This window comes from Anolis sagrei, chromosome 6, assembly GCF_037176765.1.
Source record: "Anolis sagrei isolate rAnoSag1 chromosome 6, rAnoSag1.mat, whole genome shotgun sequence".
NCBI classification, from domain to species: Eukaryota; Metazoa; Chordata; class Lepidosauria; order Squamata; family Dactyloidae; genus Anolis; species Anolis sagrei.
Genome location: NC_090026.1, coordinates 55,193,147 through 55,209,540, shown reverse-complemented (window position 1 = coordinate 55,209,540; position 16,394 = coordinate 55,193,147). Strand labels below are relative to the sequence as shown.

Genomic DNA, 16,394 nt, shown 5'->3' with positions numbered 1-16,394 from the left:
TACTGTAGGATCTAATAATGCACCCTGAAAAGCCTGACCTCCTGGTGAACATTCTTGAGGTCTGAATATCAAAATAGCATTGTTCCCTTACACAAGCAGCATCAATGTGAAGGTACTAATTATTTAGTCATAATTTGAGTAAGGTAAGGTAAGGTAGTCCCCTGACATTAAGTCCAGTCATGTCTGACTCTGGGGTGTGGTGCTCATCTCCATTTCTCAGCCGAAGAGCCAGCGTTGTCCGTAGACATCTCCAAGGTCATGTGGCCGGCATGACTGCATGGAGCGCCGTTACCTTCCCGCCGGAGCGGTACCTATTGATCTACTCACATTTGCATGTTTTCGAACTGCTAGGTTGGCAGAAGCTAGGGCTGACAGCGGAAGCTCACGCCGCTCCCCGGAATCGAACCTGCGACCTTTCGATCAACAAGCTCAGCAGCTCAGTGCTTTAACCCACTGCGCCACCGGGGGCTACTAATTTGAGTAGATTCATTAAAATCCAGAGGCCTGTACTCATAACCAAATTAGATCCATCAACTTCAGCATCTTTACTAATATTATGATAAATTTGAACTAACTGCAATACACCTGGATCTTGATAGAGATATATGCTCTAATGTTCAGAAGCAGTTTGGTGAAAAGATAGGAAAATGTACAAGTGGACAGCTGGCTACTTTGAGCTCAATGTATATTAATACAATCCCAAGAAAAACAGTAAGAAAAAGCACAAGTATTTTTTCTCCTCCCACCCCCACTCCGAATCTCACCACAGCTGAATGCATATCTGCCATTCAGAAAAAGATCCACCATTTGGAGCTCAAAATATTAGTATGGAAAGATCTGTAAGACTTATTACTCATATTTCCAGAGGAAAACAATAATTAAAATCATTTGTGTTTTATTTCTGTCTTTTATTGATTATATATGACAGGCTAGCCACTTGAGAAATAATATTTAACATCTTGACTTAGGAAACACAAGAATAAGACATACTTTTAATCCACTATATCACCCTTGGGTAATTTTATGTGCCTAATCCCCCAAGAAGAAATTGCCCGATATGGAAGTGTATCTCTAGCAAAGTAAGGGGAAGATATTCTTAAACTACACAATTTCACATTATACACTGCACCTTAACTGTAATGGCTTCATCTTATGTACTCCTAGGTTTATAGTTTAACGAAGTGTATAGCATTATATCTCAGAGGCCTCTAGTGCCTCACTAAACTACAAATCACACAATTTCATCCAACTGCCTTGGTAGTTAAGGTGGAATCCTAGTTTTATAATTATATAGAGAAAATGATCTGAAACATTTGACATGCTGTATCAGTAAACAAGGTAATTCTATATGAGAGAAATAAAAACACGGTAGAAGTTTTAAAATGACCAAGTGCTGTAGGCTCCACTCAGAATAATGCAATGGGAAATCACCTCTAAATATTCCTTGTCTAAGAAACCTCTACGAAATTCATGGTATCACCATATATTCATAGGTGACTTGAAGGGATGTTCTGACACACTCACACATATTGTAAAAATAACTTTCCACAATAGTTAAACCACATATTCTATTTGTTCAGATATATGACAGTTATGCAAAGATTGTGAACACTGTGTTTAACACAAATACTAGTTTCATAAAAACAATTTCTGAAATAGCAAAGAGATACTTGGTAACTCAATTGCAATGCACATTTATTACTTATGGTAATGTGAACAAGCCTGCATAAGCCATGGGCTCAGACACTCTCATCTCCTCTCTTCTCTGATGCAGTTGGAAGATCAGAAGCAATTACTTTGATTTGAAGCTAGTCAGAGTTCCCTGTTATGTCTGCACGTAGGGATCTGCAAATAATTTTAACAAGACAAGATCAAACTATATATTATGTATGATCTTGTCCTTTTTGAACTAGCTACTATTAAAACTAATCACCATTCTCTGGGTTCAGACACAAGAGGAAGTTCTTATTAACGTAAAATGAAAGCAGAGACTTTTATCTCCCTCTTGATGAAAAAACAAGAGAGAAAATAAGTGAGGGTGAATAGGCACAAACTTCATGTAGCCTTGTTTTCAGAATTGCAAACCAAAGTTGTGAACTATGGGTTTTTTTTTAAAATCTTCGACTGATAACCAGATAATTAAACAAAAGCAAACCTACATGTTTAGGCAATTATATCATTAAAATCAAGTGTGTACCTTGTTCTTCCTCTTCCAAATCATTGGAGATAATATTGTAAAGGGTATCCAAAGCATAACCAATTATTTCCGAATCTGAACTGTGAAAACAAATGCCACTTTTTACTGAAAGGAAAGCAGTGTCAGCATGTTTGAAATATCTCTTCATTAGGACGAATATTCATATTTGGCTCATTAGCAGCAACTATATTGCAAGTCATGGCATTTTCAATACAAAAAATAGTTCTAAAACATTTTTAATTATCTATGTTTTTCTGGCAATCACTATTTTGGATAGAGAATAAGCTCTCTTATATAAATAATCTCTTAATGACACACATAATTTCTGATAATTATTTTTTTTAATCACTGAGTTTGCCATTTAGTACTTGCAAAAGTGTACCCTTCTGATAGCTACTGATAATTTTATTTCTTATTAAAAGGATCTTGCAAGTACATCATATTAATTTGAATTAAAATTGGACCATGCACTACAGCAAGGATGAGCAGAAAAGGTCTGAACACTTCTTAATTTTTTCTTAAGATGCTTACCGATCTGTCTGGAGAACATGGATAAGATGAGGCATAGCCTGAATCCCTACTTCCAAGCGATATTTCTGTTAAGGTCAAGGACAGACATTAACAATGTCAAGTTAAAAGATTCTTACTTAAATGAAAGCTACATGTAGAAAGGTAGTATAAAAATGTCCCAAATAAATAAATGAATAAAAATATCCAAAGGATATTAAAGGAATAAAACATACATACCTTTGAAAGAGATTTTAGTGCACGTACAGCATCCCTACGATCATCAAGTAACGTTGAGGATGCTACTCTATCACATAATTTCTGAATCTAGAAGTAAAGAAAACCAAAAACTTACAAGGTGTTTCACTGCATTTTGTTGACAGCAAACATCTTTTCTCTGTAATCCTGAGCTATGACAGGAGCTTCCACTGGAAGTTCACTATAGTTGAGCCTAAATATGTTTCATTGGTTTTGGTTTTTAAAAAGTTATTTTTTTAAATAGCCCCTGCTTTTAAAATATTACAGGACAAAGTTATTCCAAAACTTTTATCCTAGGCTGAAATATGGTAATGGAATGAGAAGGTGCCAACTAGGAGCAGTCCAATGCAAATTTAAAGGACAATATTGGGTGTTTCATAAGATCACACATTTAAGATTGGAAGTTGGACTGCCTTAATGTAAGAGTTTATCTGAAGGTGCTAAAATAATTTTAAAAACTAGATGGCTTCTCCTGTAACCATTACTTAAACTTTGCTTTTGACATCTGCGGGATAGCAACAAATCAACTAGTATGCAAATACATGTTTTATAAACCTACTCCCTGCCTTCACTACAAAATCATTGAGATCTAGAATATAAAACACAGTTCAAGGTTGTCTATTTGCCTAGAATGTTAAGCAAGATGTTAGTACGATCTCGCATGCAAAATGTTCTGGGCAATAGTCTCATTTTAATAACGAATGCATTTATCATTACCATATAGTCTTTATTTTAATACCCATTTACAGAAGGCATTTACAAATTTATGTTTCCAAAGTATTCTCTGTGAATACCTCAGGGATAGTATTGTAGAGTCCCCTTGTTGCCTTGTTTTTTTACTCGTGTTTTATTTTGAAATAGTCATATGACTGATCAAATAAATAATAATAATAATAATTATTATTATTATTATTATTATTATTATTGTAGAGTCCCTGTGGAACAGCAACTTTATCCTGTGGGCTGGGTCAGATGGGAAGCTTCTAAGGCAGATCATTGTAAAACTCAAAGGGGAATGTATCAACTATATATTGATCGGCGCACTCCTATAAGTTACTTATCAAATATCCTAATTTTGTGTTTCTAATTTTTTTTAAATGTTTCATATTATCATTTAGAGAAGGGGTCCTCAAACTTTTTAAACAGAGGGCCAGGTAACAGCCCTGCAAACTGTTGGAGGGCTGGATTATAATTTGAAAAAGCATGAATGAATTCCCATGCACACTACACATATCTTATTTGTAGTGCAAAAAAAAAAAACCACTTAAAAACAATAAAATGAAGAACAATTGTAACAAATATAAAATTATTAGTATTTCAGTAGGAAGTGTGGGCCTGCTTTTGGCTGATAAGATAGGATTGTTGTTGTGTGCTTTCAAGTCATTTCAGACTTAGGTTGACCCTGAGTGAGGGCCGGGTAAAGGACCTTGGAGGGCCGTATTTGGCCCTTAGTTTAAGGACCCCTGATTTAGAGTTTTATCACTAAATTTTACTTGAACTTATAATGTTAAAGATCTTACGCACTTATTGTTACTTTAAAAAACAGGACTACACCACTATTAATCTTTCTTTACTGAGAATGGGACTAACATTGCTCATAAATATAAAAATAATACATCAGAGATTAGGAATATTTATCTCCTTGAGAGCTACTTCCTTTCCAAATAACCTTTTGGGATTGTATTCCATTGATAACTCAACTTCTGAAAAGGATGAGTGGATCCCTACACTCACACAAAGCACGTTCAGTCACATTTTCAACCAGAATAAATATCAGCAAAACTAAATCATGTAACAAATTAGCAATCCAAAGGCCTTCAACAAGTATCACAGATACCTCCCCAATTCTGCCAGAATATCAGTTTAAACCAGGGGTCCTCAAACTAAGGCCCGAGGGCCAGATATGGCCCTCCAAGGTCATTTATCTGGCCCTTCCTCAGGGTCAACCTAAGTCTGAAATGACTTAAAAGCACACAACAACAACAACATTCCTATCTCATCAGCCAAAAGCAGGCCCACACTTTCCACTGAAATACTAATAAGTTTATATTTGTTAAAATTATTCTTCATTTTAATTATTGTATTGTTTTAAGTGAGGTTTTTTGCACTACAAATAAGATATGTGCAGTGTGAATAGGAATTCATTTGTGTTTTTTTCAAATTATAATCCGGCCCTCCAACAGTTTGAGGGACTGTGACCTGGCCCTCTGTTTAAAAAATTTGAGGACTCCTGGTTTAAACATTCCTTCCATGTGTCCTTCCCAGGCACTTGCACTATTAATTTGATCAGGGAGCAGCTGCAGAAGGCTTTTTGCAGTCTCCTTTCCTGGGAGATGGTGCTTTGCTGTGGGGCCTTGGCAAATCAGCAGCATGACTTTCTGGGTCAGAGGATCCTCTAAATAGAATTACATTTGAATTCAATTGTCTTATTTGTGAATTAGTATGTATAGCAATATGCTAGAGGAAAGCAAACAAGACTGAAAATGTAGACCTCCCTTGTCCCAAAAGTATTAATGCCTCTATCTTTAGTTTTCACCTTTAATCTATATAAATAAAAATGTAATGTTCGTTTGCGGGATTAACAGAACTCAAAAACCACTGGGAGAATTGACACCAAATTTGGACACGAATGTATGTCCTTTCCTTCTTTTCCTTCCTTCCTCCTTCTTTCCCTTTCTTTATTTCCTTCCCCTTCATTTCCTTCCCTCCCTCCTTCATTTAATATTGTATTTAAGATATAAATACAATATTAAATGGGTCAGTCAAGAAGTAAAGAGAGAAGGAGAGAAAGAGGGAAGGAATGAAAGAGAGAAAGGGGGAAGGAAGGATAGAAGGAGGGAGGGAAAGGAGGAAGGAAAGAAAGAAAGAGAGGTAGAAAAGCAAGGAAGGAGAGAAGGAAATAAAGTGAAAGGAAAAAGAGAGGGAAGGAAGGAGAAAAGGAACGAAAGGTAGGGAAGGAAGGAAGGAAGGAAGGAAGGAAGGGGAGAAGGAAGGATGTAACCAAAGAGTAAAGGAAGGGAGGAAAGAAACAGGCAGAGATGGAAGAAAGAAGAGAAATAGGGAAAGAAAAAGAGGGAAGGAAGGAAGGAAGGAAAGAGGGAAGGAAGGAGAGAAAGAGAGGGAAGGTTGGCCATAGCAATGCGTGGCGGGTACGGCTAGTGATGAATAAGAGAATACAGGCATAGCACAGGAAGGTAAAATGTTGAAATATGTCCTTATATAAGTTTTAGAATAAATAGGAATGCATTACTTTTCATTAGGAAATATACAGTAATTGCATTAGTAGCGGCCTGATTTCAAGTTCAGACCTTTCCATATACATCCATCCATCCATCAGAGAAATACATATTAACACAATATATTTCAGTAACCTCTGGCCTGGCATCAGAGCTAAATGGAGAGCCAAGTCACATCGACCTAACAAATACATTTCCACGCAAGTCTCCAGATGGCTTGTAGTAGTCCACTATAAGATACAACATGACCCCCACTTTCGCAATTGTTAGGGATTTAAAAAAATTGAGAGAACACCTCTCTGGGAAAATCAAAGTAGACAACGTAACTTTATTGTCAACAAGCCCCCTCGCTGACAATCTTCAGGAGGAAGCTGAAAACCTGGTTATTCCAATGTGCCTTCAATGATTGAATGTAGGACACTCCCTGTCCAAAATGACCTCAGAAGCACTTTAGTTTATGGTTCGTGCAATTAAATCCTTCCTCATCCCGGCTCCTCTTAACGACAATCTTACATTGCCTGTCTCCCAGTGTTTTTAAAATATTTTAATTTTTTATTCTGAAGTGGCCCTGCCCTGTGGAATTTCTTGTGTTTGATGTTTGATTTTATATTGCTGTGTTGTTTATTATATTGGTTTTTGCATTTTATGTTTTGTGTATACTGTGTCTATTGTGTTGATGGGTGTGGCCTCATGTAAGCCGCCCCGAGTCCCCCGGGGGAGATGGAGCGGGGTATAAATAAAGATTATTACTATTATTATTATTATTATTTATCTGGCAGAAGATTTCAAGAGAGAACAGACTAATTGAATACACAAATTATCAAATTTGCAAAAGTTAAACCCACAAATGTGGAGAGTTGACTGTACATGGGAGGCAATACTGGCAAGTCCTCTAAGAGAGAGGCCACAATAGCATGCTCCCAACTGTTTCATTGAGAGACTGGTGCTCTAGGGATCCGGAGCTACTACTACAAAATGCTTCTTAGGCCCTTTCCACACTGCCCCTACATCCCAGGACCTGATCCCAGATTATCTGCTTATCCCAGATTATCTGGCAGTATAGACTCATATAATACAATTCAAAACAGATAATCTGGGATCAAATCCTGGAATATAGGGCAACGTAAAAAGGGTCTTAGTCCTATTAAAACAATGCTGCCAAGAGAGATGTCAGGCTTGAAAGCAAACAAGCAAGTTGAATGAATAATTTTATTCAAACCTTTAGTTATCACTGGAAAGGAGCAGCCTTAAAACCCTGCAAATCAAATGCATCAATTTTCCACACAGTATTCCCAACATGAAAACATTTTCTATGCTCAGTGTAGTGTCACAAATCCCATTCATACTGAGAAAGAAAAGCTTGTTTGCCTTTCTGTTCCACAATGAAAAGCATGAGCTCTTTACAACTGTATTATGTAGGCGGGGTTTCTGGCAGCATTTCTGAGCAACAAATGCATCCAGACCATAAAGGTTCAGAATGTAAGGGAAGCAGATATTTTTCTCCTTGTTCTCCTCAGTTTGATCAAAGGTTGCAGAACATGTACTGCAACCTCTGCACCAAGAACAACCTCTGCTCTGTACAGGGAAAAGAATCCTGTATTCACAGATGAACTAAAAGAGCAAAACTTGCCACTTTTGAATGTTCAGTTCTCAGCCAAGCTTTAAAAAATGGACCGACTATTGATCCCACCCTCTATATACAAGGACCGATAGCAAAATCTCCCTCTTGATAATATAGGAGATCATTTAGTATTTGTTTCATTTAACCTATAAAGTTACATCTTCCTTACAAGCTATAAGCAGTCCAGGCTCATTTAAAAACAAATGCTCCAAAGATAAAGAGTTGAATAATGCAAAGGAAGAAAGAAAGAAAGAAAGAAACCCTTTGTTTTAATCAAATCTATCTTTGGCTGTTTGTTTTACTATGCTAACAAGACAGCAATGTAAGCATATTATGACTGGAAAAAATGTTTACAAAAGACTTGGTCACCTTTGCTATTGACTCAAACCCAGATGGATGAATGGCTCTATGGATCAACAGAAAATAGAACTAAACTAGAGTACTGCATGGACAACAAAATGCAAAAGTCTCATTTTTGAAGAGCTGGCATGTTTTTCTTATTAAAATAATTGGGTATCCAAAACTCTTGATCAACCAGCATCTACCACCCTTTTCCTATCTAACCATTTCTTACAAGCCTGGTAATTACAGTAGGCTCTTGTTATCTGCTGGAATTTGATTCCAGGGCTCCTTGCAGATACCAAAATCAATAGATACTTAAATCCAATTATATACAATGGCACAGTAAACTTGTTTCTCTTATATGAAATGGCCAAATCAAGATTTAACTTTCAGAATTTTGGAGAGGGATACTTTCAAGCTGTGACTGGTTTAATCAATGGCTGCAGAATTTGTGGATACTGAAAACTTACTAGATGTTGCTTAATACGGGAGACATTTGTTGAGTCAATATTGGTGTCTTTTGAAGAAGCAAAGACCACCAGCATTGAAGCGATGGTCCTCCGCCATCAACTCCGCTGGACCGGCCACGTTGTCCGGATGCCTGACCACCGTCTCCCAAAGCAAGAACGGAAAACGGAATGTTGGTGGGCAGGAAAAGAGATTAAAAGATGGGCTCAAAGCCAACCTTTAAAACTCTGGCATAGACACTGAGAACTGGGAAGCCCTGGCCTTTGAGCGCTCCAGCTGGAGGTCAGCTGTGACCAGCAGTGCTGCAGAATTTGAAGAAGCACGAATGGAGGGTGAAAGAGAGAAACGTGCCAAGAGGAAGGCGCATCAAGCCAACCCCGACCGAGACCTCCTTCTACCTGCAAACCAATGCCCTCACTGCGGGAGAAGATGCAGATCAATAATAGGGCTCCACAGTCACCTACGAACCCACCAGAGTACTGATCCTGGAAGACTATCCTACTCGGCCAACGAAGGATTGCCTAAGAAGAAGATGCTTTTGGGATCCAAGAAAACCAATCTTAACCCTTTGATCTCAGTGTTTCAGTGAGTTGCCTGCAGGCTGAGAACAGCAGTATATAAGCAAAGTAAATAAATAAATAAATTTCTTTTGTAAGGGAAGGATGAAGCACGCTTCTGGTATCACTCCAGCTGTCTACTAAGTAATATGAGAACAGGCAGAAATGTGTAAAATTTACTGATCATGGATGCCAATGACAGTGAAACACATACCACAAGTATTACTTTTAGGACACTAATTTACACTGTTCATAAATACAAGAGCTCTCATACATAAATCTATACAATAATGTTGTACAATAAGTCATTCTAATGTATTATAATCTGTGAGGAGGAAAAACAGAAGAATCATAACGCAGAATCATAAAATCATAGCGTGGGAAGAGACTACAAGGGTCATCCAGTCCACCCACTTGCCATGTAGGAACAAACTATCAAAGCACCTCTGAAAGACGGCCATCCAGCCTTTGCTTAATAACCTCCAGAGAAGGAGACTTCACCCCAAGGCAGTGCATTCCTCTGCCAAACAACACTTACCATAAGGGAAGTTCTTCCTAATGTTTTGGTGGAAGCTGTATTCCTGCAGTTTGAATCTGTTACCCTGTGTCCTAGTCTCCAGGGTAGCAAAAAACAAGCTTGCCCCCTCCTCAATGTGACATACTTTCAGATACTTAAATGCGGCCGGCTACCATGTCTCTTCTCAGCCGTCTTTTCTCCAAGTTAAACATATCCAGCTCTCTTAGCTGCTCCTTGTTGGGCTTGGCTTCCAAACCTTTAATAATTTTGGTCTCCCTTCTCTGGACATGTTCCAGCTTGTCAATATCCTTCATGAATTATGGTGTCCAAAACTGGACATAGCATTCCAGGTGAGGTCTGACCCAATCAGAAGAGAATAGTCCAGTATCTATCTACCTGTATTGCTTATAAAGAGTGAGATAGGGTGGGGTACAAATATAGTAAATCTATATAAATAAAAATGCAATGTTTGTTTGTGGGATTAACATAACTCAAAAACCATTGGAAGAACTGACACCAATTTGGACACAATACACCTATCAGACCAACAAGTGACCATCACTCATAAAAAAAATTGGAAAACACAGCAGAAGAGACTTTTAAAGCCAAAAACAAAACAAAAAAACATTATAATGCATGCGTAAAACTACATATATACACAAACACACAACCCCCACTATAATGAGCCCTCCTCCGCAAATAACCTGCTTCTCTTTTATCTCATCTGAGTTTGTAATTAGTTTTTAATGAGTTTTTCTTTTAATTCATTACATGTAGCCCGCCCATTGTCACTGTGATTGTGCTTATTGTAATTTTATATTGTTATGTATTCACATGTTCTATGTAATTATGATGTTGTTGTTTATTGTTTGTGTTTTCGGTTTGCATTTTCAGTTTTACTCTGTTGTAATTTGTTGTTTGGGCTTGGCCTCATGTAAGCTGCCCCGAGTCCCCATTGGGGAGATGGTGGCGGGGTATAAATAAAGATGATGATGATGATGATTATTATTATTATATTACACAAATATACAAATATATACACACATATATGCATATATACACACACAAAACACATAATACACAGAAAAGCGGAAGGGAGGGAGAGAAAGGGAGAAAGAAGGAGGGAAAGACAGAAGGAAGGAAAGAAAGGTAGAGAAGGGAGGAGAGAAGGAAATAAAAAAGTGAAAGAGACAAGGAAGGATGGAACCAAAGAGCAAAGGAAGGGAGGAAAGAAACAGGTAGAGAAGGAAGAAAGAAGAAAAAGAGCGAAGGAAGGGAAGGAAGGAGAGAAAGAGGGAGGGAAGGTTGGCCACAGCAACGTGTTTGGCGGGTACAACTAGTAATAAATAAATAAATGGTCTAAGCTCCAATTTGTGAGTAAAACTGAATGGCTGTGTTGCACAATTATGCAGGTCTCAAAAGTGAAATATTTTGGAAAGCTCTGGAGTAAGAGAACACTGGAGGATATAGATTTATTTTATTCGAATTCCAAAAGTAGTACCCCATATCCATTTCCTTAATCAATAGTTTGAAAAAGTTCCAATTGATTCTATCAAACGCTTTTTCCGCGTCGATAGCTAAGAACATTACTTCATTTTGTATTTTTTTATCATAGTATTCAATTAAATCCACCACTGTTCTAACATTCTCACTTTGATTTCTACCGGGTAAAAAACCTGTTTGTTCTTCTTTTATCCAATTTATCATACATTTTTTGAGCCTTTCTGCCAATATATCACTAAATAATTTATAATCCAAATTTAGTAAGGATATCGGTCTATAATTTTCTATTTTTTCTTGATTTTTGTTTTGTTTTGGGATTACACATATATTGGCTTCTCTCCAAGTTAACGGCATTTCCTGTTTTTCTCGGATTTCGTTCATAACTCTTTTTAAATATGGTGTCAATTCTGTTTGTAATTTCTTATAGAAAATTGCCGTATATCCGTCCGGTCCAGGGGCTTTATTCATTTTCAGTTTTTTTTATTGCCAGAGCAATCTCTTTTTCTGTTATTTCTTTATTTAATATTTCTCTCTCCTCTTCAGATAATTTTTGGATTTCCCTCTTCTCTAAGTATTTCATAATCTCTTCATTTTTTATTTGTTCATCTCTGTAGAGTATTCTGTAATATTTTTCGAATTGGCTTTTTATTCCTGTCTCATCTGTGTATATTTTTTCCTCCGTTCTGATCTTTGTTATGTAACATTTTTCTTTCTTCTTTCTCAGTTTTCTTGCAAGCCAGGCCCCGGGTTTGTTCGCGCTTTGGAAATATTCTGCCCTTATATAATTCAATTGTTTTGCTTTCTCTTCTAATTCCAAGAATTCTCTTTCTTTTTGTAATTTTGCTAATTTATTTATTGTTTCTCTGTTTTTTGGGTCATTTTTAAGATTCCTCTCTTCTTTTTCAATTTTCTCTCGTATTATTTCCATTTTTTTCATCTTCTCCTTTTTCCTCCATGCTTTTTGTTGGATTAGGTGGCCTCGCATAACAGCTTTGCCTGCCTCCCATAAGGTAAAAGTGTTCATGTCCTCTGTGTCATTATTTTCGAAATATTCTTTCAAGAGCCTTCTGTTCCTTTCAACATCTTCTTCTCTTAGTAATAAGTAATCATCTAGCTTCCATCTCCATTGTTTATTCTCCCCTTTTACTACCATCTCTAGTGGACAATGGTCTGAGTCTGTCCTCGGGAGAATATTTATCTTCTTGACTTTAGATACAATGGATGGTGAGGCCCATATCATATCTATCCTCGACCAGGATTTGTGCCTGGCCGAGAAGTATGTGTAGTCCTGGCTATCCTCATTTCTTTGCCTCCAAACGTCCACTGTATTCATTTCCTCCAGTAAATTTTTTAGTGCTTTTGGCATCAGTCCTACTTTTTTCTTTTCCCCATTTTTTGTGTGTTTATCTCCCCCTGATCTGTCTTTTCTGTCGTCCAGAACACTGTTAAAGTCCCCCAGAATTATTATTTTGTCGAATTCTTGTTTTAATATATATTCTTTTAACGTCTTTGTGAATGTTGCTTTTGTTTCATTCGGGGCATACACATTACAAATTAAAATTCTAGAATTTTGCCAGATTATCTTGACCCCAAGTATTCTACCATCGGGGTCTTTAAAGACCAGTTCAGACTCTATGTTTTCTTTTATATATGTAACCACCCCTCTTTTCTTTTCGTTAGCAGATGCATAGTAGGTTTTCCCCAATTTTTTGTTTATTAAATGGGGGGTGTGTTTATGATTAATATGTGTCTCTTGCAGAGCCACTACATGACACTTTCTCTTAATTAAATTGGTAAAAACTTTATTTCTTTTATTGGGCAGATTTAGACCATTAATATTGTTACAGTATATTTTTAAATCCATTTATCAGTTACCGAAAGCACAAAAAGTTTTTTCTTCTTTGTTTATTTATTGCTCTCTTGACTCTTCTGTTTCTTCTGTTTCTTCTTCGACTTCTCCTTCTTATTTTATTTATCGTGTCAGGGGCAGACCAAACAGTTGCATTGCATTTTTTACCAAACACACAAACAAAACACAAAGTTTGCAAGCTTGGTAGTTGATTAAATGTCCTTTGACCAGTATCTGGCCACTTGGAGTGCCTTCTGGTGTTGCCGCAAGAAGGTCCTCCATTGTGCATGTAGCAGGGCTCAGGTTGCATTGCAGCAGGTGGTCAGTGGTTTGCTCTTCTCCGCACTCGCATGTCGTGGATTCCACTTTGTAGCCCCATTTCTTGAGGATGGCTCTGCATCTCGTGTTGCCCGAGCGCACTCTGTTCAGCGTCTTCCTAGTTGCCCAGTTTTCTGTGTGCCCATGGGGGAGTCTCTCAATTGGTATCAGCCATAATAATAATAATAATAATAATAATAACAACAACACTTTATTTGTACCCCTCTACCATCTCCCCAAGGGACTCGGTGCGGCTTACATGAGGCCGAGCCCAAATACAACAATACAAGCAATAATAACAACAATACAAGCAATTAAAAAATCATAGACAATAAAATACACAACATTATCAATAAGACAACACATAATTAAAAAACAGTAGGAAGACCAAATGTAGAGTTAAAATTGGAAATAATGCTGGGACATGGACGAAAGGTGATACTGCTGTTTGTGGAAGGGCATATGAGCAGACCTAAAGAAATGTAAAGTGCTTTGGAGGACAAAGTGCTATGGGATCATTATTCCGGGAAGGCACACTGGAACAGCCACGTCTTCAAGCTCCTCCTGAAGACTGCCAGAGTTGGGGCCTGTCTGATGTCTTTAGGGAGTGAGTTCTAGAGCCGAGGGGCCACCACCAAAAAGGCGCTCTCTCTCGTCCCCACCAATCGCGCGTGCGAGGCTGGTGGGATCGAGAGCAGGGCCTCTCCGGATGATCGAAGTGATCGTGTGGGTTTGTATATGGAGATGCGGTCACGCAGGTAGGCGGGTCCCAAACCGTTCAGGGCTTTGTAGGTGAGAACCTGCACCTTGAATTGGGTCCGGTAGATGAATGGCAGCCAGTGGAGCTCCTTGAACAGGAGGGATGACTGCTCCCTGTAAGGAGCCCCAGTTAAGAACCTAGCTGGCGTCCGTTGAATCATCTGAAATTTCTGGGCCGTTTTCAAAGGCAGCCCCACGTAGAGTGCATTGCAGTAATCCAGTCTAGAGGTGACTAAGGCGTGGACCACTTTGGCCAGATCCGCCTTCCCGAGGTACGGTCGCAGTTGGCGCACGAGTCTTAATTGTGCAAAGGCCCTCCTGGCCACCACCAACGCTTGAGCCTCAAAGGTAAGCATGACAGGTGAGATGGATAGGTTTTTGGAGATAGGTGCGGTGTGCAGACAATCTTAAATCTCTAGTAAAGTGCATTTGGGACATGATGCTAGGAGTTTCCTATTCTGGGAAGGCACACTGGAACAACCACGTCTTCAAGATCTTCCTAAAGACTGCCATGGTTGGGGCTTGTCTGATGTCCTTGGGGAGACAGAGTCCGGGCGCCACCACGGAGAAGGCCCTGTCCCTCGTCCCCACCAATCATGCTTGCAGTGTAGGTGGGATCGTGAGCAGGGCCTCTCCAGATGATCGGAGAGATCGTGTGGGTTCATATACGGAGATGTGGTCATGCAGGTAGGCGGGTCCCAAACCGTTTAGGGCTTTGTAGGTAAGCACTTGCACCTTGAATTGGGACCGGAAAATGAACAGCAGCCAATGGAGCTCCTTAAACAGGAGGGTTGATCTCTCCCTGTAAGGAGCACCAGTTAACAACCTGGCTGCCGCCCATTGGACCAGTTGGAATTTCCGGGCCATTTTCAAGGGCAGCCCCACGTAGAGCGCATTACAGTAGTCTAATCTGGAGGTGACTAAGGCATGGACCACCCTGGCCAGATCCGCCTTCACGAGGTACGGTCACAGTTAGCGCACGAGTCTCAATTGTGCAAAAACCCTCCCGGCCACCGCTGACACCTGAGCCTCAAACGTAAGTGAAGAATCCAAACAGCAGACCTGTGACTTCAGGGGGAGTGCAACCCTGTCCAGCACAGGTTGCCTCCCTATACTCCGGTCTGGTTTATGATCGACCAGGAGGACCTCTGTCTTGTCAGGATTAATCTTCAGCTTGTTCAGCCATTGGTTGAGGTTCTGGGTTTGAGCCTGCCACTTTTGGACTCTCGCTTGCTGAGATCTGTAGATCTTAGAAAACTATTTCTTGATTTAAGTCGTTGACATACTGGCTGATATAGATCAGGCATGGGCAAACTTTGGCCCTACAGGTGTTTTGGGCTCCAACTCCCACAATTCCTAATAGCCTACCAGCTGTTAGGAATTGTGGGAGCTGGTAGTCCAAAACATCTGGAGGGCCGAAGTTTACCCATGCCTGATCATGGAGCACACTTGTGTTTCTCAGTACAGCAACTCACAGCACCCCACATTATAAATTATACTTGCTTTTAGAGATAGTCCTTTCCTGACTATATTGTGAAGGCAGGGACCTACTGAAAGGGCGACTTCAGCCCTCAGGTTGGGAACTAGGCCGTGACAACAAACCAAGGGAGGCAAAATGGCATGCAGTGCTTCCCAAGGAGGAAACCCCAAGCCGCCTGACTCACCGTCTCGGCTCCAGAAGGCTGCGGCCCAGCGCTCTGGGCGCCCATGACGCCCCGCAAGAAATTCATCTTCCCGACGGGCCCGGCTCTCTGGCTAGGCCGCAGCCGCTTCGTGTCTCTCAGCCAGCCGCCGCCGCTCTACTGCGCCTGCGCCAAGACGTGGCACAAAGATGGGCATCATAGAGACAGAACACGAAGCGACGCACGAACACCCTCGACTTCCGGTTTCTGTGTAGACTCTTCTATCTTCGACAGCTACCCATAAGGGGAAGCGAAGGCTGCATTTACACTGCACTTTGACACCACTTTCATTGCCATAGTTCAGTGCTATGGAAACGTCAGAACTGTAGTTTTACGAGGCCTTTTTTTTTTTTGCTGAAGAGTGTTGACGCCTCACCAAACTACAAGTCCCAAGATTCCATAGCATTGAAGCATAGCAGTTGCAGGGTTGTCAAATTGGGTTAATGATATAATATATGCATTATAGGCCTAAATTATAGGCGGAAATAGAAGAACGGCCTGCCTCAGGGGAGCGTGCTTGCTCCATCCATGTTCAACATCTACACAAATGACCAGCCACTGCCAGAAGGGACAGAGAGTT

At 39.6% G+C, this 16,394-nt stretch overlaps 1 protein-coding gene across 7 annotated transcripts in view; it reads right to left on the bottom strand.

The window, feature by feature from the left end:
- USO1 (USO1 vesicle transport factor) overlaps positions 1-15,958 on the bottom strand; it is a 65,532-nt gene extending 49,574 nt beyond the window's left edge. For 6 of the 7 annotated variants that reach the window (XM_060781356.2, XM_060781357.2, XM_060781359.2 and 3 more), the window contains exons 1-4: positions 15,797-15,958; positions 2,945-3,031; positions 2,729-2,793; positions 2,198-2,277 (exon numbers count right to left, since the gene is read on the bottom strand). In XM_060781356.2, the coding sequence (XP_060637339.2) occupies positions 2,198-2,277; positions 2,729-2,793; positions 2,945-3,031; positions 15,797-15,862 (298 nt within the window). In that variant the 5' untranslated portion in view covers positions 15,863-15,958. The remainder of the gene's footprint in view (positions 1-2,197; positions 2,278-2,728; positions 2,794-2,944; positions 3,032-15,796) is intronic. The other variant, XM_060781362.2, reaches the window with a different exon arrangement.
- Between the last annotated feature and the right edge of the window lie 436 nt (positions 15,959-16,394).